At 47.4% G+C, this 22,294-nt stretch overlaps 1 protein-coding gene and 1 long non-coding RNA gene across 2 annotated transcripts in view; one reads left to right on the top strand and one right to left on the bottom strand.

The window, feature by feature from the left end:
• Positions 1-15,192, bottom strand: part of TAF3 (TATA-box binding protein associated factor 3) — a 181,114-nt gene extending 165,922 nt beyond the window's left edge. Inside the window, exons 1-2 of the mRNA XM_047864938.1 lie at positions 14,831-15,192; positions 9,711-9,953 (exon numbers count right to left, since the gene is read on the bottom strand). Coding sequence (XP_047720894.1) covers positions 9,711-9,953; positions 14,831-14,996 — 409 coding nt within the window. The 5' untranslated portion in view covers positions 14,997-15,192. The remainder of the gene's footprint in view (positions 1-9,710; positions 9,954-14,830) is intronic.
• A 114-nt stretch (positions 15,193-15,306) lies between these two features.
• On the top strand, positions 15,307-20,186 carry LOC125169536 (uncharacterized). The gene is made up of 3 exons (XR_007153720.1): positions 15,307-15,367; positions 17,950-18,283; positions 19,066-20,186. It is a non-coding gene; the product is annotated as an uncharacterized LOC125169536 (long non-coding RNA).
• Positions 20,187-22,294: the final 2,108 nt, after the last annotated feature.

Here is a 22,294-nt window from a genome sequence, read left to right as displayed (position 1 = left end):
GAGAGAGGAAGACACAGGATCTGAAGCAGGATCCAGGCTCTGGGCTCTCAGCACAGAGCCCGATGCGGGGCTCGAACCCACGAACGGTGAGATCATGACCTGAGCCGAAGTCAGACGCATAACTGACTGAGCCACCCAGGCGCCCCCTCTACACCATTAAAGCTATTTTCACTTCGGATGCAATAAGCCATGGCTCCCCCATCGACATGACTGGTTCTCCTTGAGAAAAAGGGTTGTTCTCTGTGACCGTAAGAGGCAGGAAGCTGACAAAGTGTTTTATGCCGTGGAATAAACTTACTTCTTGTTGAACAGTTTGTTGTGGAAGATAAGGCCAGTTCAGACAAAAGATAAAGGTTTAAACAAAGGAATAAAATTAGCAGGACTGGTTATGGGAAATGAAGAAACAGAATGAGGGAAGGGGTCAAAGACACATTTCGAGCTTGAGTGACGAGGTGTTAGATGTGCCACCAACAGAGAGCATACAAGCGTGGGGGCACCCGGCTGGCTCAGTCGGTTGAGCGTCCCACAGGCTCAGGTGGTGATCTCACGGTTTGCGAGTTTGAGCCCCACGTCGGGCTCGCCGCTGTCAGCACAGAGCCCGCTTCCGATCCTCTGGCCCCCCAGCCCTCCCTGCCCCTCCCCCACTCGCGCTCTCAAAAATAAACATTTTTAAAAAATAGAGAGTACACGTGTAGTAAGAGTGACATAACGTGTGCAGCCTTTGGCATCGCGATCTGAGGTGCCCGTGGGAAACGTGGAAACGGCCACCTGACAGCTGGAGTGGGAAAGGTGTAGAGTCTGACAGGTGTAGAGTCTGACAGGTGTAGAGTCTGACAGGTGTAGTAGGGTGCGAGTTTGGGGAGTCATCGTACACAGCTGGTTGTCAAAACCATGAAAGTAGATTAGATCACACACTGAAACCATATAAAGTGAGAAAAGCAATAGGTCAAGAATAAAATTTTAGGAGCACCAACATCTTAGAGGTAGGGGAGCAACATTAGATGAGCCCATGAAAGGCACAGAGACTGAATGTGCCCAGAAGCTGCGATGGGTGTGACTGCTTCCAGGATGGGGACAGGCAGGGGGCGGGGGACAGGAGCCCAGACAAGATCTGCAGAGGCTGCCGGAGGCTGGGCCCAGAGGTTTCAAATCCACCCCTTCACTGCTCCGTCCAGGACAGAGCCTGAGAGAAGAAACCTGCTAGGACCACACCACGACTGAGCAGAAAAGGAAGACTGGCATCACGGAAAAGAGAAGATCCAAATCAAAGCAGTTAAGAAAATCGCAAGTCTCAGAAAGCAAGCTGCCTTTTCTGAGCACTTACACCCAACACCGGAAGAGGGAGCACTGGGGACTTCCTTCCCAACATTCAGAAAAACTACATTCACACACCCCATTTCTATAAGAAAAAGGAGATTAAATCACCAAAACAACATCCCTACAGACGACGAAAGTTCACGAGAAACATCCTCAAAAACCAGATGAAAACACTTATCGTACTATTTTTAAATGGTCTAAAAGACACGAAAGAACATAAATCAAAATTAGAAAAACTAAGAAATGAGGTGACGGAATTCAAGAAAGTAGCTGTGTGGTCTGACAGTGTGTATATGGTGCAATCGTAGGACTGCATGAGCAAAACAAACAGACAAACCCAAATTGGAACCTGTTTCGGTCATCATGAAGGACAGTGTTAGTGTCACCGCCATACGTGTCATCTAGGATACGGGAGAGGAATACTTTGGAATGTTCTGATTATATCCTCTTGTTTCTCCCTGGGAACCAGAGTACTAGTTATGGACAAGACCATCTGCTGACCTGACAGTAAAACACCCCATTGGCCTGAATCTGAGTTGCAAATATCTGCACGAACTCATGAGGCTCCCTACCTGTTCTCCGTCTATCCACGTACACCGATACATACATTTTTGAGTATACGTATTTACCTACTGCCTGGAAACAATGACCAGTAGTAACAAGTACTCCTAGTACCCAGATTATGGACTTGAAATACCATTTCTCCCTGGAAAATGATTGCAACTGTGGGACAAGAACATACAAGCTAAGCCGAAAACACTGTGATACGCGAGGCTGCAGGGACGCTACGGAAGGAGACTAGCGTCACGTGAGAAGGATTCAGAAGCCAGAATGAAGAAGCCGCCGCTGGCCAAAGATGGGACAATCGAGCTGCAATACGGGAAGTCTTGGAAAGGAAGAAACCTACCAGGTATGTTTAAAACTGTGAGTTCATAATGATATTTTAAAAAAATAACTAATCGGTCCTCTATGGATGATAAAGGGACCAACTCATTGTCTTGAGAACTGGGTATACAAAATGAAAGAGCATTTCACCTTCAAGCATTTACCTTCCTTTCCCTGGATGAGCTGTACCACCAAGTAACTAAACAGTGAAGGAGGGAAAGGCTTCCCCCATGACATTATTCTACCGAGAGAATGAAATAAAAACGAAGTGATAGCATATCGCTACCTTGCAACTCCTAAGGGATTAATGCTCGCACCCGGCATCAGGCATCAACCGACGCTGCTAACATCGAGCAAGTGAAAACGAGGCGTTATCGGCCTCCTGGCGAAGGAGCGCAACAGTCCATGTATCTTGCCCAAAGTATTGAACCGGGGTCTGATTAATCCTCAGATTCTCGCTGCCAGTGTGCAAAAACACGCTGAACTGCGCTATGAGCACACGATCAGCAAAATCCACTGTGGGAAATCGCTCGGGTCAAATGACCCAGATTCCTCAACAAGTAAATGAAACGGTAAGAAAAAGAAAGGGATTTGGCAGGGGCAAGGGTTGGGGGACCTGAAAGATGCAAAGAGACTGAAAAGGCACGTAACATTTTAGGAGGAGGGTGAAGCAATTAACCTAAAGGACCTAGGGACACACATTTCACGGATAAAACTAAAGACAAGCAGGAAGTAATGCCTACAAGGGGTAGCCCAGTGGTCACTTCTGGGGGACGGACGAGGGACTGTGACTGCAGTTGGGCCCACGGGGTTGGGAGGAGCTTGTGGGGTAGTTGGCAGGGTTTCATGTCTTGAACTGGGACATGATTTATTTATTTATTTATTTATTTATTTATTATTATTATTTTTTTAACGTTTATTTATTTTTGAGACAGTGAGAGACAGAGTGTGAACAGGGGAGGGGCAGAGAGAGAGGGAGACACAGAATCTGAAACAGGCTCCAGGCTCTGAGCTGTCAGCACTGAGCCCGACGCGGGGCTCAAACTCACGGAGCGTGAGATCATGACCTGAGCCGAAGTCGGACGCTTAACCGACCAAGCCACCCAGGCGCCCTGAACTGGGACATGATTTAAAAGGTATTTGCCTTACAATAATTCACGAAGCTACCTCTCCCCCCAAAAAAGAGCAGGTAGGACAAACAATTTCATTTAGGTCAGGCATTTAGGTAGTAATTGGTGATCTCAGTGAGGGCTGTTTCAAGAAAGGGATGGGAGCAGAAGTCAGACTCCAGCAGCTTGAGAAATAAATGGTAGGTGTCAGACGCAGAATTTTGACTTAAGGAGTCACAACGTCTCGAGTGAAAAGATCTAGAAGGATTCATGCTTGTTAAACAAGATTACTCTTGGGAAACGGGAGTATAAGGAAAGTGAGCAGGACCTTTTATTTTAAACTTAATACACTTGGTTGGAGTGCCTGGGTGCCTTGGTTGGTTGAGCGCCTGACTCTTGATTTTGGCTCAGGTCACGATCTCACGGTTTATGGGTTTGGGCCCCGAGTCGGGCTCTGTGCTGGAGGAGCAGAGCCTGCTTAGGATTCTTTCTCTCACCCCCACCCCCCACCTCTGTTCCACCCCTGCAAGAATGCTCTCTCTCTCTCTCTCTCTCTCTCTCTCTCTCTCTCTCAAAATAAATAAATAAATAAACAAACAAACAAACAAACAAACATTTTTTAAAAAACCCTTTAATATACTTGGGCAATAGTTAATTTTTCAACACATTTGTTACTTTTGTTAATTATTTTAAACTTGTAAACGTTATTTTTTTTTTTTTAATTTTTTTTTTCAACGTTTATTTATTTTTGGGACAGAGAGAGACAGAGCATGAACGGGGGAGGGGCAGAGAGAGAGGCAGACACAGAATCGGAAACAGGCTCCAGGCTCTGAGCCATCAGCCCAGAGCCCGACGCGGGGCTCGAACTCACGGACCGCAAGATCGTGACCTGGCTGAAGTCGGACGCTTAACCGACTGCGCCACCCAGGCGCCCCTAAACGTTATTTTTTAAAAGGACTTCATACTAAAACCAGGCACCTCTGGGGAAGAAGAGACATCAAAAGGGCTCCAAATAATTTCTGCGGAAGAGTTTCATGGATGGAGATACTCCACCTTCAGGGAGGGGCATATAACTCCCAACTCCTTATGTGTGGGCTGCACAGGGCAACTTCTTGCCAAAGAGGACAGCATGGGGCGGGGAGTAACTTCAAGGGGGAGAAACTGCACAGACACTACCTCGGCCAGGTGATCAAGGTCAACGCTGACACTGATAAATCATGTCCACAGTGATACAGTGTGATGACAATGGAGTCTTCCTCTCCAAAACTAGTAACCCAGTCTGATCATGAGAAACACCTCGAATTCCAATAAAGGGGCATCCTATAATATATCTCCTCGAAACGGTCAGGGTCATCGAAAACAGGGAAAGTCTAAGAAAGTCACAGCCAGCAAGAGCCAACAAGACATGACAATAAAATAATGGGCATCCCGGATGGGGGCCCTGGCACATAAAAAGGACGTTAGGTAAAAACTAAAGATAATGGATTTTAGTTAAGAATAATGTATCAATACTGGCTCATTGATTATAACAAACGTAGCACACTAACGTAAGAATAATAACAGGGGAGGGGCGCCTGGGTGGTCGCTTAAGTGTCCGACTCTCGATTTTGGCTCAGGTCATGATCTCACAGTTCACGGGATCAAGCCCTGCACTGGGCTCTGTGCTGACAGTGTGGAGCCTGCTTGGGACTCTCTCTCCCTCTCTCTCTCCCTCCCCCTCCCCCACTCGCGTGTGCACACACATGCACACACACCCTCCAGTGAAAATAAATAAATAAATAAACATTAAAAAATAACAGGGGAAACTGGGTATAGGATATAAGGGAACTCTGTCCATATCTTCTCAATTTTTAGGTAAATGTAAGACTATTCTAAAGAATAAAGTTGGGGTGCCTGGGTGGCTCAGTCGGTTAAGCGTCTGACTTCGGCTCAGGTCATGATCTCACGGTCCGTGAGTTCGAGCCCCGCGTCGGGCTCTGTGCTGACAGCTCAGAGCCTGGAGCCTGCTTCGGATTCTGTGTCTCCCTCTCTCTCTGACCCTCCCCTGTTCATGCTCTGTCTCTCTCTGTCTCAAAAATAAATAAAAAACATTAAAAAAAAAAAAAAAGAATAAAGTCGACTTAGAAATTTTTAAAAATAGAAACCCTAAAAGCGGCAATGGTATAGTATCTTTACCAAGTTTAAGTTCAGATGGATACGTTTCTTGCCATAAGCAAAGCCCAGTAAATTGTTTCCATTTCTCCTGTCGTCACACAGGTATGAGGAATCCATCAACAGACCACCTAGAAGACTCTCACAGACCAGCTGATCTAGTCACCGCACTCAGAACCCAACAACGACTCCGGCAGAAGATGCTATTTTCAGACGCTGCTCAGCACACCAGAACAGGGAGCAAAAAGTACGTTACTCATGTGAATCTGCAAATGTGTATGGCAAGCGGAGGAGAGAATGTTCTTGGATAAAACACAGGTACCGGCCATCAGAACTGTAACAGTCCAAGCGCAGTGTGCATTTAAAAAACATTTTCAAAGCGGTCTCATTTCTAAACATCGAACTGGATACAGCAGGCAAAAACTCCCTCCGTATCATCTCCTCCTGCATCATCTCCGTGCCACGGTCCACTCGCTCCTCAGCCAGGCATCCACCCCGGCCCAGCTCTCAGGTGTGCATTCCCTCGGCCCCTAAGCCCATGGTGAACACTATTCTAGATTTATCCTGATTGCAGACTCACTTCACAAATGTGGATCGGATTTCACCTGCAAACTGCTTAAGAGTCAGGAAGGTGAAATGGGAAGAGAGCTCATGCTGCTGCGTCTGTGTCTCATGTCCGATTCTATACAAATGACTCACAGAACCTGTCACTTAATCCTCACGAGCGTCCACGAGGTAGATATTCCTAAGCCTATTTTACAGATGATGAACGGAAAGTTCCGAAAGGCACGGCGACCTGGTAAGACGATAAACTCAATGAGCAGCTGGGTGGCTCCCCGGGGCCCACGATGTCCGTACCGGCACCTGTCCCTACCCCTCACCAGAGCACCCCCGCCGCGGCAGGGTGGTGCTTCTCCGCCACGAGCCAAGTCGAAGGGTCAGTAAGTGGGTCGTCTCCTGACAGTACTTTGCTAATGATATTTTACGACCAAAGTCTGGCCCTGTCTGTGGCTCTCAAGGAAAACAAACAACCTGGTGAACAAGCATTATCATCCCAGGTGTGATAATAATGATCCCACCCTCTGCACCGCGAACCAGAATACTAGGGGCTTTCTAACAGGCTGTACCCGTGGGGAAAAGAAAGATTTCAGATTGTAAATGATTTATTAAATTGACTTGGGAGGCTATATTAAAAAATGGTAACTCTAGGACTGCATTTTATACCCCTTCCCTGAACAGGAGGAAAAGGTTTGATAAGCATCTTATGGTCCTGCCTGTCACTTATTGCAACCTTACGAACCATATGCATACCTTATGAATCAGCAGTGTTTCTGCTCCTTGGAGAATGTGTAATTGTTGTTAGCTGAAAAGGGAGTGTTCAAGGCTTATGCTATTTCTTCTTAAAATGTTTATAATTTCTTTTGCCTAAAACTTCAAATGAAGTAAGATTCTCTTCTTGCTTCAAATGATCCAGAAGAGAAACTCAAAAATTTACTGCAGTAATTTCAGATCGAAGTCAGTATCTAAAATCCCTAACCACGAATCTCCTTGTGTATCCTTTGCATGCTATGAAAATAAAACAAGTGGGACTAAGTACTTAAGAGTTGACTGTTATCAAAGTTCTGAGCTTAATTTTCAGTAGTGAGCTTGATAGGACTTATTACATTATTAAAAATGACTCAGTAACTCTCTAAGTGAATAAACGCAGGTTCTGCACGGACCAACGAAGAGCCTGAATCATGGATTAAGATAAATCAAACGTCCATCTGAGTCCACATTCTGTAAAAGGCCAGAAGAAACATTAAGCGATTTATTAAATAGGAGGTATAAGAGGAGACAGAAAGATACGTAAACCACAAAATGGATTTAGAAAGCTCCAAAAGGCACAGAGAAAATGGACGAGAATGTTTTAAACAGAGAAGATAGTAGCTCCTGTTCAGAAACAGGCCAGCTGAGAGTGCACGAAGTCCTGGCTGGCCAACCTTACCACGGATCCCCTGGTATGAAATCCATGATCACCCATCATCCAGACAATCGCTAAGTACCAGCTACTTAGGCCAGCGCCGCTCCGTTAGTCTCCTCCTGTGTGACACGTTAACTTCTCTCCCAGCGCTGGATTACTGTTCATGTTTTCTGAGCACAATTCCAAAGTCTGTACTTCGTGTACTTCTAAGTGGCCTTTCCGCTAAAAATTTCGGAGCCACTCAAAGATGACTCTTAAAGCACAAGAGGGCACATCATGGACTAACAGCGCTGCTTTCAGCGAAGATGTCTAGGATGCTTAATCAATCACACTGAGTGACAACAGCAAAGAAGGAAATTCCAGGCCTCCTTGATATTCACATCTGGAAGTGAAAATGGAACCCTCTGCAATCCAGCTACTAACCGGGCCTCTGCCCAAGAAACCCTCTTTTGATAATGTTGATACTGAAATGCATTTGTTATATTTTTAAAATAAACAAATATATGCTTAGAGAAGTTGTAACAAAGACAGGCTTCTGAGATCAAAGACGCTGCCATAGGGAATGAGGGGTTTACAAGGACAGACTTTCCACGGGGGTTATAAAGAGTAAGATTCAAATACAAATAAATTCAAAGGTGAGGAGGAGACAGAATCTTAAACAGTTACTGAGGGAAGCTGGGATGACTGAGATGCATGTGTACATTTCTAAGTTCAAGATTTAACTCAGTTCGAGAACATGTATGGAAGGCACGCTTTGTGTGATACTGATTCCGGTGAAACTGATTCCTGCTTTCAGTGGGTATTAAATCCCCAAGACCATGTGGTGGAGACGTACTAAGCTGACAAACAAAGTCAACTTCCCAAGCAACTCTTATCAGAAAACTATGACACCTCCCAGGGCGCCTGGCTGGCTCAGTCGGTTAAGTGTCTAATTCTTGATTTTGGCTCAGGTCACGAGCTCATGGTTTGTGGGTTCGAGCCCGGGGAGGGGCTCTGTGGACAGAGCTGTCCGCTGTCTGAGGACAGCGAGGAGGCTGCTTGGGATTCTCTCTCTTCCCCTCTCTCTCTCCCCCTCCCCTGCTCGTGCTCTTTCTCTCCCTCTGGAAATAAACAAAAACTCTGAAAGAAAGAGACAGAAAGAGAGAAAGAGAGACAGAAAGAAAAGGAGAAAGAAAGAAAAGTATGATACCTCCCTATCCAAATTTTCACACGGCCGCAGCTAGCAGTAGGCACAGATATGCTGCTTCATTCTCCACGCATTTAATTACGGCGCCCGCGCTCGTCGGTAGGGCCGCCGCACCCAAGATCCAGAGTATGTGATGATGACATACCAGCCCACGATAAATCTCTACAGTGGAGGGCCAGTTTTTGCCCAGTTCTTCAAATGAGGCAACACTGACACACAGATTGTCAAACAGTTTAAAGCTAGCCCTGAAACAAATGGGGAACACTCCAGAATGCCATTGACGTGGAATAGGAGATTACGAGAAGTGAACTGTAAGAAAGTGGAACCTTAGGGCATTGCTGGTGGCAGGTACAGTGGTATAAATGTAAGGGTAAAAAGGGAATGAACTGCAACTTTTCCATTTTTACAAGAAACAGTATTGCGTATCGATCGACCTGCACGAGACCACGAACTACTTACGTATCTCTTCAGAACCTCAGTGAGCCTACACGATCAACATGTAAAACCACGCAGGGGAGAAGGGGCTCTGCGATGATCAACTAGTCTGCCTCATTAGCTGTTACACTTTTCAATCAAAAATTTCATACGGCCAAACAACACACACCTCTACTCATCGTTTAAAAATGGAGCTAACGCTGCGTAACACTTGTGAATATGCACTCACTCACTGTTCCCAGTATCATCCAACTCACATTTACGAAAATGAGGCGAGGAAAAGAACCGCCCCAATTTTCCTTTCTGTTGCAGAGGTTTTCTGACTTATTTAATACCCCGTTCCCATACAATGCATCTACTGAGAAGCTTCTCTCTGGGATCACATTCTGTTCTTCCCTACTTAAAATTTACGGAGGAAATAAACGCCTCATTAGACATAACCTTGCCTGTGCCATGGCTCTCCCTCATACCGCCAGCGCAAGTGTCTGTTGGCTTAAATGTCAGACCAATTTGTAAATAACCTGAAAATATTTTGATTACATTTCTAGAATTTATACGCTGGCATAGCATTTTATGGAATTCAGTCAGGAAAACTAGGAAGACTAAAAACCCACCAAGATAGTTAACAAATGTAGGAGTAAGAAACAAACAAGAAATCACAAACCTTCTTGTGAAGACACAATGGGTGGCATGTAATCAGGAATGTATTCTTTTCTTTCCTCTGCATCTTTACTTCCGGGTTGAGGAAATTGAAGTACATTGTTCTTACTGACAGGAAATGAAGGAATTTGATGTGGGAAAGTGACAGGTTCAATATTGTGAATATAGTCTTCTAGTTCATGAAGACTAACCCCCATAAGCTGGAAAGCTTCGCTGACATCATCCAAAATTGGGTCTGTTCGGCCATCTGGAACAAAGTCAAAAGCCATGCAAATTATTTCAAGAAAATTCCACGAGTATTGTTTTTTAAATATCAAGAAAAAGTATTACGTTCATATGTATCTCAGAGTCAAACACAGTACATATATTTAAGAGTTTTGGGAAAGAATTTAATAGATTTTAAAGAAAACCTCATACTGTTTACAGAAAGGTGATTCCTAAAGTCAGCTTGAAATCTGATCTGACCGCCAGATAATTCATTCTAACAGTCAGCTAGCACAGAATACATCATCGGAAGCAGTTGACGGGGGAACAGTGGCTGACAAAATGCAAATGCTCAGTAAATGTTACTATTACTATTTTTTCATCGAACTAGCACCCCGGGCCAAGTAGATGTCCACTACGCTTTCACCACTGTTCACTGATGCCTCTCTGGAACCCAGCACAGTGGCCGGCATATAGTTGGCGCACAGTAAGTATTTGTGGGATGAACTACCCTGGTTCCTCCCCTCCCATCCCGGGGGTCACTGTCTCCGGTTTCAGGGACCCGCAGTCCCAGCGGTCCGGAAGCAGATGCTCGTCCTCCTGACTTATCATCAGAAGGTCAGGAATAGGCCCACCCCTACTACAATACCTACGTCGTTTGCCTCACTGCGCCGCGTCACGGACGGATTTTATCAGCTCACATCACAAGAAGGGTGGGCACAGTACATTCAGATACTTTGAGGGACAGAAAAAGATCACTCACATAACGTTTGGTGCAATATACTGTTATAACTGTTCTAATTATTATTGGTTATCGTTATTCTTTTAATGTGTCTAATTCATAAATTAAACTTCATCACAGATATGTAGGTACAGGAAAAAAAAAACCCAACATAGTATATACATAGGGTTCCGTACCATTCATGGTTTTAGGCATTCGTGGTTTTAGGGGGTCTTGGGATGTATCCCCCGTGGAGGAGGGGAGACCACTGTTTGCCACTGAGTCAAGTTTTTAAATCCAAGAGAATTTACAGAAAACACTTACATCATAAAGATAATTTATATATACAATTTAAATGTCATTAGAAGACAAGATACAAAGTTCAGGTGAGGTTCACTTTACAAAAGTGGTTTGTTGATTTATTTATTTTTTTATTTTTACTGAAATCTATGATCACTTCAAACTCAGTATGTCTGAACTTAAATCATGTTGTAAAATGAAAGTAACCCAAAGTTCATAAAAATTTAGACACATGCTTGCTCGCGCCTACGAGAAAAGTTCTGGAAGGATATGCGTCCAACCATTAACAGCTGAAGGGGCTGAGCGCCGGGGCACAGGGGGAAGCGGGAGACTTTCCCTTCTGACCTCAAACACTTCTGTAGTCTCTGAATTCCGCTACAGGTAGGGGTTAGTTACTCCCATGATGCAGAAAACAGAAGGGATAAATAAAATCAATATTCATTCTTCCTCTTGACGACATGGTTAAGATGAGCTAAGAGAATAGTCCTTCTATTCCTATGAAAAGCTTTCTTCTCCTCAGTCCAGAAAAAAATGAACATCTTGAATTCGTCCATATGCTTCGCAATTTCAACCCAGGGCCTTTCGGTTCTCCCCCCTCCCCCCCCCCAACCCATTTTGGGCCACGGATTTCAGAACTTTTTCTGTATCTCTATTCCTACCATCGCCCTCTCATTCAGCTTCCAGTTCTCGTCACTGGAGTCTCTCTTGCACCTTGCACTCAGTGAGAGCGCCGTCTTCTTAAAAGACCGCTCTTACCACACCGTTTCCGTCCTCGGAAGCATGTAGTGCTTCCCACCAACGTCTTCATTCCCTCACTGTCCCTCCCAAAGCGGATCTCACTCCGCTGTCCATTTTCCTGTAACACCTTCCTAGTGAACCGGCGGCACGTGTCAGGCTGGCCACCTCCCTGGCCCCCCCCATCACACTCCATCCGACCTGGATGTCCCAGGTTATGCTCTTCTCTGGCCTGGCGTCTGCTCCACTCCAAATCACAGCCTTCCCGGAAGTAATCCTGCCCCAGCCCACGGCCCACGCCCACCTCTCCTTCACCTCAGTCCCTTTGAGTTCACTGCCCATACCAGGCAATTGGTGAGTGACAAGTGCTAGTCCCGAAGGGTCATTCCGAAATATTCAGCACCTACTTTCAGTGCACACGCACATACTTAATCCATAATACAACGCACGGAGAAACATCTGCCCTGCGTGCTTTCAGAAATCATTACCTTAGGGAAATTTTAAAATGCATTATTCGTTGAATTAATGGCAACTTCCGATACTTGCTGTAACTTGAGAGTCATTTTTTAAAAAGGAGCGAACGCCACCAGTTTGTTTTGTTCACAGTCTGCACCCCTGTCCCCACCTTGTGGGCAGGGGCTGTGCCTTAGGACATCCAGGTCTGCAACGCAGCGCTCAGTTCTTAGCGGTCCTCAGTCAGTGTTGTCAAAAAGACAAAGAGGAGTTAAAGGATTTAAAGAATACAAGACTCCATAGTGGTAACTGGAGGACAAAATTTGAGTTTAAAACTAGCACAGCGTAGGAAAAAGAACCTAACAAAAAGTCTGTAACTAACAAATATACCAGGGATCAGCATTGTTAATAAGCCACAAAACCATGATGGAGGATAATGAACCTGATAGTCACATTCTTACTAAAAGCAAGGAAACTGACTACACAAACCGGGTAATTAGAAAAGGGGTTGACATTAACACAGGACAACGATCACTTGGTGACCGAGGAATACCTGGTTCCTTACAATGCCAGCGCATGTTCTGGTTCTGTGTAGAAGGCAGGAAAGGCAGCTATGTATTCAGGGGATATTTTCATCACCCCAAAATACAGAACATCTGCCCTTATTTAGGGAACTTGGTAGCCAAAACTTAAGCTGGACTCTGCGTGACCGCAACAGTAGTCTCGCGGACCATGGAGAAGGGAGGGAGGGAAAAGAAGCGAAAGCCAGGAGAGTATTGTGCTGGCGGAGTATTGTCAAGACATGGGTGAAAGAGAGTTATTACTTCGCGGTTCCAAATTTAGATGAGAGGGATCAGTGAAATCAGGCATTCCCAAAATACATTACTTTGGAACTCAAAAAGTCAGGTGACTAAATAGCTATTATGGTAGTAGGTTATCGGTTCATTCACTTATTTCCTGGGTGCCTAGTAAATTATGGCACCATACTAGGTTCGAGAACACAGATGCAATAAATTTGTCGCCTGGGGAGAGGAAAGGAAAGGGTGAGAGAGAGAGAGAGACACAGAGAGAGACATGGATGATTACAAAGCAAGATGTTAACACACCGGAGTATGCACAGAATTATGGGAGCAGATGACATGAGTTTCTTAAATCGTGAGTGAGTCTCAAAACACAAGTAGTACTACTGGGGGGCCAGAGGCGGGGGGTGAAGGACACTCTAGGAAGCCGCACGTGTCTATATAGGAACGGATAGCTTAAAACGGTTTTGGATGAGGCCGGTGGCTCAGCACGGTTGAGATTAGGATAGCAGCAGATAAGAAAAAGCTGGCTCACAGAGAAAACCACGTGCTGCTGAAGAGTTTTATTAGATTTTCAGCCCGTAACCGAAGGAATACCAATTAAAATATTTTTAAGAATGACACCCGTAGAGGCATCTGGGTGGCTCAGTCGGTTAAGCGGCCGACTTCGGCTCAAGTCATGATCTCGCGGTCCGTGAGTTCGAGCCCCGCGTCGGCCTCTGTGCTGACGGCTCGGAGCCTGGAGCCTGTTTCGGATTCTGCGTCTCCCTCTCTCTGACCCTCCCCCGTTCATGCTCTGTCTCTCTCTGTCTCAAAAATAAATAAAACGTTAAAAAAAAAAAAAATGACACGTGCAGATGTGTGTTGGGGACGGCATGTTGCGGTCGTACCGTGGAAGCTGGAATGGAATCTGGGGCCTAAGAAGCAAAGCGTGTCTGCGGGTCTCAATCCTCCAGTCTCAGAAGGAACCTCCTTGAGAAAGCACAACATCCCAGGGAACGCGTCACTCAGTTCTCCAGCTTACCACTTTGGGTAGTGACCTGAAATTGAAGTGACTGGTACTTGCCCCTACGCACACACTTCACTTCCCATCAGTGCGACGTGGTTTCTGTTAAATACTCCGAATTATTAAACGCCATCAGCTATAAATACTGCCAGACACTCACTTTAAAAAAAAATAAACAAACACTGCAGCCCAGACTATCTGGGGACCCTTGTAAATCGCCTGCGTTCCCTCTACCCCACTTGGATAACCACTGACATAAAAACATAAAGGAGGAAATCGATGAGTAACGGAGAAGTCAGTGAAAGTTAATCTAAGTGAAACTGACAAAGGCGGCCTTGGGAAAGCGAGCGCAGAGATGCTCTCTATGAAACGGGCAGATGCAGAAAGGAGAGGCAGTGTCCCCAACGGAGCAGAGCTGTCAACGAGTATGTGTTGTTATGAGCTGAAGAATGGCTAGCCTTGTAAGAAACGGCCGGTAGACGGAGCGCCTGTGACAACTAGTTGTAGTAGTTTGCGGGCAAGGGAGGAGGAGGACCAAAGTAAAGGAGGCTGCGAGGCATTCTGGAGGTGGTTCTACACGCAGCAAAAACGAGACGGTGAGGAAAAGACCGATGCTTGTTTCCGATCAGAGAGGAGGTGAGGGAGGGTGTGGAGCTGAGAGCGGGGACAGGGGTCCCGGGCTGGAGGCGGGAAGTTAGTGGATGAGGGAGAGGCACCAGAGCGATGACTGGAGTTTCCAGGGGCAGCGGAACCCGAGGGGCGTCAGAGGCCCGAGAAAACACCCGATCTCGGGGTAGGGGGACAAGGACGAACACCTCGGAGACGCTGAGATAGAGAAGGGAAGACCGGAGGTGTCACTCGTGACTGGCCAGAGGCAGCCCTCCCGCACCCAGCCCGGTACTCACACAGCTCAGAGTACCGATGGCAGCCCCGTCCCAACTGCTGCAGATAGCGCTGCAGCACGTCCGTGAGGAGGTGGCAGGCGCTGAGTTGCACCGAGTCCCAGCCCAGCGCCTGGCAGATCTGCGCCACCGAGACCCTCAACAACGACCTGGAGTAACTCTCGCACATCCCGCTCCGTGGACTCCACCGCAGCCCTTGCTGCCACTCTCTCCACCCCCACCGCCTAACCTTAGCAGAGCCCTCGATTCATCCTCTAGGGCCCCCGCGGCGGGGAAATCGTCCCCCCGACCCCTGGCGACCACCTCAAAGCGCCAGCAGCACGGAGCGCGCCAGCCTGAGAGCCGCCATTTTGGACTCGCTCCGCCTCCCGCTGGACGGTCGCCGGGGCGAGGCAGCACTAGTCGAATGCTGAGCGCGCCAATGAGGAAGCTCCGCCCTGTTGGAGCAGAGCGATGGTGTCGGGAGCGACTGTCGGGCCTGGAAGGATGCAGGAAACGGCTCGGGCTGAGCGCAGGTGGAGGCGGCGCCCGAGGAGGCAGGTGCTTGGGGCCTTCCCGGGTGGGCTCGCTTGGAGGGGAAGGGAGAGGGGACGGTCAGTGGTTTCGGGGCGAAAGAGGTACTCAGGAGAGGAAATTGAAATCCGAGTGTTAGAGAGAAGTGGGAACCCGAGAGGTTGTGAGTGCAGCAGGGGCGGGATTTGGAGCGTGGGAACTGAAGTGCTCCCCCAAATGCAGATCTGATCCGATCTGATCTTGCCTGTGCTGCTGCTGACCACTGTACAGGCTAAATGAAGTCCCTGCTGCTCAGAGATTAGAGTCAGGCGAGCGAGACTCTAGCGTCGGTGCAAAATTTTGGAGAGCACCAGAAAACTGAAGATCAGTCATATTTTAATATAGTATTTTTTAAAAAGCCAAACGACTGCCCCCCGCCCCCCCCCCCGAATTCCTGCATCACTCGCCTCATTCTCATCCCACCCCTGGGTCCAGTACAACTCAATTGCCTACACAGTCTGAACAAGTACCTTAAATCGATGAAGCAGAGATTGGGGGAGAGACTGGGGGAATTGTTGCCTACCCCAGACCCTTCTCTCAGCCCCAGCCAAGTGTTTGCCCTATCTCTTCAAATTGCCACAAATCGAGACTTTGTGATAAATATCTCGAGTTGTAAATGTTAGGTATACGTGTCTAAAGTTTTAATTTGCAAGCCAAACGAATCCCACAGCGAAGCCAGATTCAGCCTGTGGGTAGCCAATTGTAATGGCTGATCCAATGGCCTCTTAAATATGCCCTTTTGGGCTCCCCACCCACTTCAAGCTTCTGGAGTGTTCCTTCCTCCCTTCCCCTCATCTCCTCTGTATTTCTCTGTGAGTTTCTTTATTCTTATACCTGGCACAGTGGATTTAGTATTTGAGTTTATGCACCTTTCCCAGTAAATTGTGTTTCTGAGTGGTTCTACATTCTCCCTACGGGGAATATTCCAGAACTTTGAACGTAATGGATACTCGATTTTTAAAAGTCTTGAAAACACAGTCGAGCCAAAATGTGGTGCTTCAGCCAAATGACAGTTCTGCAGAGAACTGCTCGGTGGCAGGGTGCCTGTAATACCTTTTCACCGACACTTACGTCTTCAAGATTATCAGGGACCTTTTGGATACTAACTCTATGGGACACTTTGAAGTCCCATACTTGGCTTGACGGCCTTACTTGACCATTTTGTAGCCATTTGATAGTGCTGGACACTACTTTAATTTTGAAACTCTCTTCTACCTTGGATTTCACAACACCTTGCTCTCTTGCTGACCCTCCAGAAGTATTGAAATTCTGGATACTCCTCTACATCTCTATGTTAGACTCCTCTTCATTTGCTCTTTGTGTGTGTGTGTGTGTGTGTGTGTGTGTGTGTGTGTGTGTGTTCAACTCCTTAATCTTTTATTTCAGAAAATTTCAAACTACAGAAAAGTCTAAGCACAGGTATATACTTCACCTAGAGTCATCAGTTGTTAATGTTTTGTTACATTCACAGGTACACACATACTTTTCTTTTTTCAGAACAGTTTGAAAATAAGTTGCAAACATCATCACACTCAGTCCAGAAACACTTCAGCTTTTATCTCTGCAAGGCAAGGACATTCCCCTACGTACCCATATGTCACAGGTTCAGTGCTTCAGGAAGTCATTTCTGAGTGGAGGTCAGCCGGCAGGTTTATTAAGGAGTGCTCCTGGGATCATCCCCTGTGCAAGGGGAGGGGATTGCAATCACGTTCAGGGCCAATCCCAGGGGAATTCTAACACTGGGTTGGTGTTTCAGATCTGTCATGAGTTGGCACAAGGGGGCTGGGTCTTCACGTTCCCGTGTTGATAAGTTATTGTATGAGGGCTGCCCAGGAAAGGGTGTGTGGTCTTGGGCAAACGTGTTCTCTGCACCTGAGGCAATTCAGGGAAAGCTCAAGTCCTTCATTCCTGCGGGGATCTGAGCAGCACATAAGATTCAGTCCTGTCTTGTCCTATATGTTCGGGCTACCATAACAAAATACTACAGGGTGGGTAACTTACAAACAACGAAAATTGATTTCTCACAGTTCTAGAGGCTGCAAGTCTGAGCTCAGGGTGCAGGCATGGTTTTCTTCTGGGTGGCAGACTTGTGGGATCCTTCCAAGGTGGCCGGGGCAGGGGAGCTCTGTGGATCTCGTTTATAATTGCACTAATCCCATTCCGGAGGGCTTCACCGTCATGACCTCATCACCTCCTAAACGCCCCACCTTCTGACACCATAATGAGCGTAACGATATCCAGCGTGTGAGTCTGGGGGCAGCACAAACATTCAGGCCGTAGCCACATTGTGCTGGGAGATCCACTTCTTGGTGTAAGCGTGAGGAAGTCCCCCAGGGTACCAGAAGGCCTCTTTTCCTAGGAAAAACGTAAAAGAGGAAGGACGGAAGGCAAGTCACAGCCCCTAGTGCCACAGCAGTGCCCCGTGGTACTTACCGATGTCCTCCTCTACCGTCTGTTCTCCATTCTCATGCCTTCAGCTGACGCCACTCCTGGACTTGGCTTTCCTAGCGGCATGACCCAGACCGTCATCTGCAAGAGGTCTGAGCCCCTTGTTTCCACGCTCTTTTCAGACAGTGCCTGCTTAACCTGTCCGTGGCCCATCGACAGTGGGCAAGAGAGAGCAAGAGGCACCCAACAGACCACTTGGGTGCCAGACATTCCTCCTTGCTGCCCACCGTGTGCCTGCAGTGTGGCCTCCTGATGACCAGGGTCAGTTACTCTCACCTGCACGACTTCTCTCTCTGCGTGCCGGCCCCTCCGTCGCTCAAGTGCCCGGCTGGCAACTGTAGCTAATATTTCGGTGGGACTCCTGCTGTGTCCCATGGTGAGGGCATGCCCCCTTTTACAAATTAGAACTATCAACCTGGAGCAGCCAGAGTTGCAGGGACAAGAACAGTTTCCCAGGTGGGTCACTGAAAGAGGTTTTTTTTTGTTTTTTTTTTTAATTTTTTTTTTTATACGTTTTTATTTATTTTTGAGACAGAGAGAGACAGAGCATGAACGGGGGAGGGTCACAGAGAGAGGGAGACACAGAATCTGAAACAGGCTCCAGGCTCTGAGCGGTCAGCACAGAGCCCGACGCGGGGCTCGAACTCACGGACTGTGAGATCATGACCTGAGCCGAAGTTGGGCACTCAACCGACCGAGCCACCCAGGTGCCCCAAAAGAGTTTTATTCGTAGGGGCCAAACTGTCAAAATGATGCATGGAGTTAACAATGGAGATCACTGGCCCTGCATTCTTTCGGGGCCTTAAGGATGCCACTGATTTCTGCCTTCCCCTTCCCCCGGAGCTGCAGGGCCAATCTCAAAAGGTTGTTTCAGCCTTCCCGCTACCACAGTTGTGACGCCACAGGCCAAGGAACCGGTGTGGAGGTTGTGCCCACCTCCCTTGACGTCTAATCTAACTACACATTGAAGAATCAGGGAATTGACCGTTGATGGGGTCCATCAACCCCGGGACCCAATACTTCATTTATTATTGGGCCTCGTCTGCCCCCACTCTGACAGAGGCCCACAGTGACTCTGCATCTCCTGGTTTCGGCCTCGGCTCAGTCCCCGTGTTCAGCAGTCCTCAAAAGGTTTGAGTATTCCCTTTCTCCAGCAGACAGTTCCTTGCGTAAATGGCTGTCGGTTCCTTTGCGGGAGGAGTTGGGGAATCCTCATCCTCTCCATTTGGTGTTGGCAGGGTTTTGCCTCCCGCAGACTCCACAGTCTCAGGCTGAAAACGGCCTCCATGCCGGATGTTGGCCAAGGAATCATGGCTGCTCTTCAGGGCGACTGTCCTCGGCCACCTGATTATCGCCCTCGGCCACCTGATTATCTATCCGTGAATTCCTTTGATGGTACAGATTGAGGACTAACCCACCGGGGCTGCCCATCTGTTTCACCCACTGGTGTTCTGTGAACCATCTCTAAAGCTCACCAGGTGAACCTTCCTCCCCGACCCCTCGACTCGTTCACAATATGCATAAGCACAGCCCTGTTGTGTCCACATTGCTTGAATATCTGAACGCCGACACATCATGCCAGCTTGTTTTTACTTTATGCCACCCCAGTTCGCTGCTGGTAAGAGTTTTACAACCTGCGCGTTCCCAAACTACCTACTTTGTGCCAGGGGCTTTTTGTGCTCCAGCTGCTATCAGTGCGGAGGTCTTCGTGGCCAGCCTGGTGGCCGATCCAGCTCCTAACTCCTGTCTTGGTATCCCCTCCCCCAACCCCTTCCAGTACAAACTGCCCCAAGTGGGACTTTCCAGGAAGCAGCCACCGAGGTGCAGATTGCTCTGTAGGAGTGCTCTTGGGATCGGGACCTGGGAGGGGAAGAAGGTAGGGTTGGGGGAAGAGAGAGAGACATTGTCTGAGTTCAGGCAAGGCAGACTGGCTTTGTACTCCCACACTGAGCAGACACTGGGTGTGGGCCGCCCAGGAGGGAGGGGGCTGTGACCTTGGGCAGGGCAGTCTCTGGCTGAGGCAATTCCGAAGAGGGTTAAGTCGTTGAGGATGGTGTTCCGGAAGCTGGGGGAACACATCCCTTAGTCCTGCTGGGGGGTCTGGGGGGGGGGGGGAGGGGCATCGCACCTTGCATTACATCACGTTCCCATTGTCACACGCAAAGAAACTCCTAGTATTAGCCAGTATCTAGTGCATATTGAGACCTTCCCATGGTCCCCAAATGCCTTTCCTAGCTTTTTTTTAGTCCAGAAACTAATTAAGAATCACTTATTGCATTTTGTTGTCATCTCTAAAGTCTTTTTTTTTTTTTTTAATTTTTTTTTTCAACGTTTATTTATTTTTGGGACAGAGAGAGACAGCATGAACGGGGGAGGGGCAGAGAGAGAGGGACACACAGAATCGGAAACAGGCTCCAGGCTCTGAGCCATCAGCCCAGAGCCTGATGCGGGGCTTGAACTCCCGGACCGCGAGATCGTGACCTGGCTGAAGTCGGACGCTTAACCGACTGCGCCACCCAGGCGCCCCACTAAAGTCTTTTTCAATAAGAGCAGTCCCCCACTTGTCTGTACGACTTTCATTTATTTATTTATTATTATTTTTGGGGGTCTTTTTGACAACATTTTTGCAAAGTCTAGGACTTTTTTTTGGACGGTTATTTTGTAGAATGTCTTGCAGTGTTTGGTTATTTTCTCACCCGATTACATTCAAGGTAAACCTTTTTGGCAACAATATTCCTCCGCAGGTGATCTGTACTTTCTGCCCCGGTAACAGCAAGGGTCATTTTGTGCCATCATGAGTGACAAAGTCTGGTCATTTGTAAAGGTAGTATCTACCAGTCTCTCCATTGTAAGACATCTTTTTTTTTTTTTAAACTTTGAGATTAATAAGTAATCTATAAGGTGATACTTTGAGACTGAATAGCCTACTTCTCCACCTTTCACTGCTTTGTTATACAAAGCGGTGATTTCTCTGTAAGTTTCCCTCATTTTTTCTAGTACAGTATTAGGATGTGGTGAGAGACTGATTTGTATTCACGGAGTTAGAATCTCTTAACCATTATTATTCTTTGCTGCTTAAATTGTCCCATGTTTGGCCAGCAGAGGCCGGGTTCAGGCCACTTGCCGTGTCCTTTTAGCACGCCCCTGTCATTCATCGGGGGTTTCCTTACTTTGTGACATGAGTTTCCAGGCTCACCTGACGCTTTTCCCAGCCCTAGACTTGGAATCAGTCATCTCTCTAAGGGGTTCTGGTTCTTCTTAGTGATGAACAGTATTTAGAAGCCAAGATACGGGTTCTACCTGACCTTCATCGCTACAGGGGATGTCATTGCTTCAGGAGCCCGTTAGTGGAGAAAACCAGAAAATATGAGTATTTCCAAAGTCTTAAGTCCTTGCTGATGCCTCGGATTCAAATCCCTGACTACATATTCCTTACCTCCTTCCCATCTCATGTGTCTCCCTCCTCCCCAAGTGAGACAGTGGTTACAATTGTATCAAATGTTTGCATTCTCCTCTAATGCCTTTGCCTACTTTTTAAGTATTTGTCCTCTTTTTATATGATTCATCCCATTGATTTTCATGGTTATATAAAAGGGTGACTCCCCAATATAAGTTTATCCCAAATCTTTCCCGAGTTTCAGACTCGTGTAACTAACCGCATCTAATCTCCATGTGGATCTCCCACATACAACTCAAATTTAATTAATGTTTGATAGATGCCCCCAACTCAACTCCTCCTTCCCTGTCGTTGGCCGTGCACTTCAGAAGGGCGGCTTCTACCCTCATCCCATTCACTGATAAATGCCCCACAGATGGCATAGTATCTAGCAGGTAGTCAGTGCTGGGTGAATAAATGCCTTCTGGAACAATTCATCGTGCGACAGTGTATATAGAATTAGAGCGTAACTCTGTGTTTATACTAAAAATCCCTGCACTGTATACACTTGAAAACAGTGAAATTTGACCGCCTGCGAGTTTTCTCTAGATGAAGTCATTATCTCGAGAGTGGATTTGAGGGGAGACCCAGCGGTGCTAAGGAAACAGCACTTCCTGCGAGAGCTGCAGCAGAGGGAACCAGGGGTGGCCGCCGCCTCGAAGAACAGGGCGTGTGCCGGTCTGCTGACCCACGAGGACCCAGGAGCCGAGGACTGAACTTTCATCCTGAAGGCAGGGCTCTGACTCACTCTGGGGGCCCTGGTCCTGGCGGAACGCGGAAGAACCGGGTACCGGGGGGCACTGGGACAAGAGAGCCCGTGCCAGGGGTGGGCTTAAAGCAGAGGCCCAGGAGCCCCCGTGCACACCGGTGGCATCACTCTCTACTCAGCACTCGCCCTGCATCGGGTTATTTTGTAAAGATTCGCTCATTCCATCTTCATCACAGCCCCTACGGGGCAAGTCCTACTTTAACCTCCATCTTGCAGGTGACAAGACAAAGATTAACGTGCCCAAGATCACACAGCTGGCAAG

Source organism: Prionailurus viverrinus, chromosome B4, assembly GCF_022837055.1.
Source record: "Prionailurus viverrinus isolate Anna chromosome B4, UM_Priviv_1.0, whole genome shotgun sequence".
In the NCBI taxonomy this organism is placed as follows: domain Eukaryota; kingdom Metazoa; phylum Chordata; class Mammalia; order Carnivora; family Felidae; genus Prionailurus; species Prionailurus viverrinus.
Note: the sequence above shows the minus strand (reverse complement) of the source record. Positions and strands in the feature narration are given on the sequence as shown.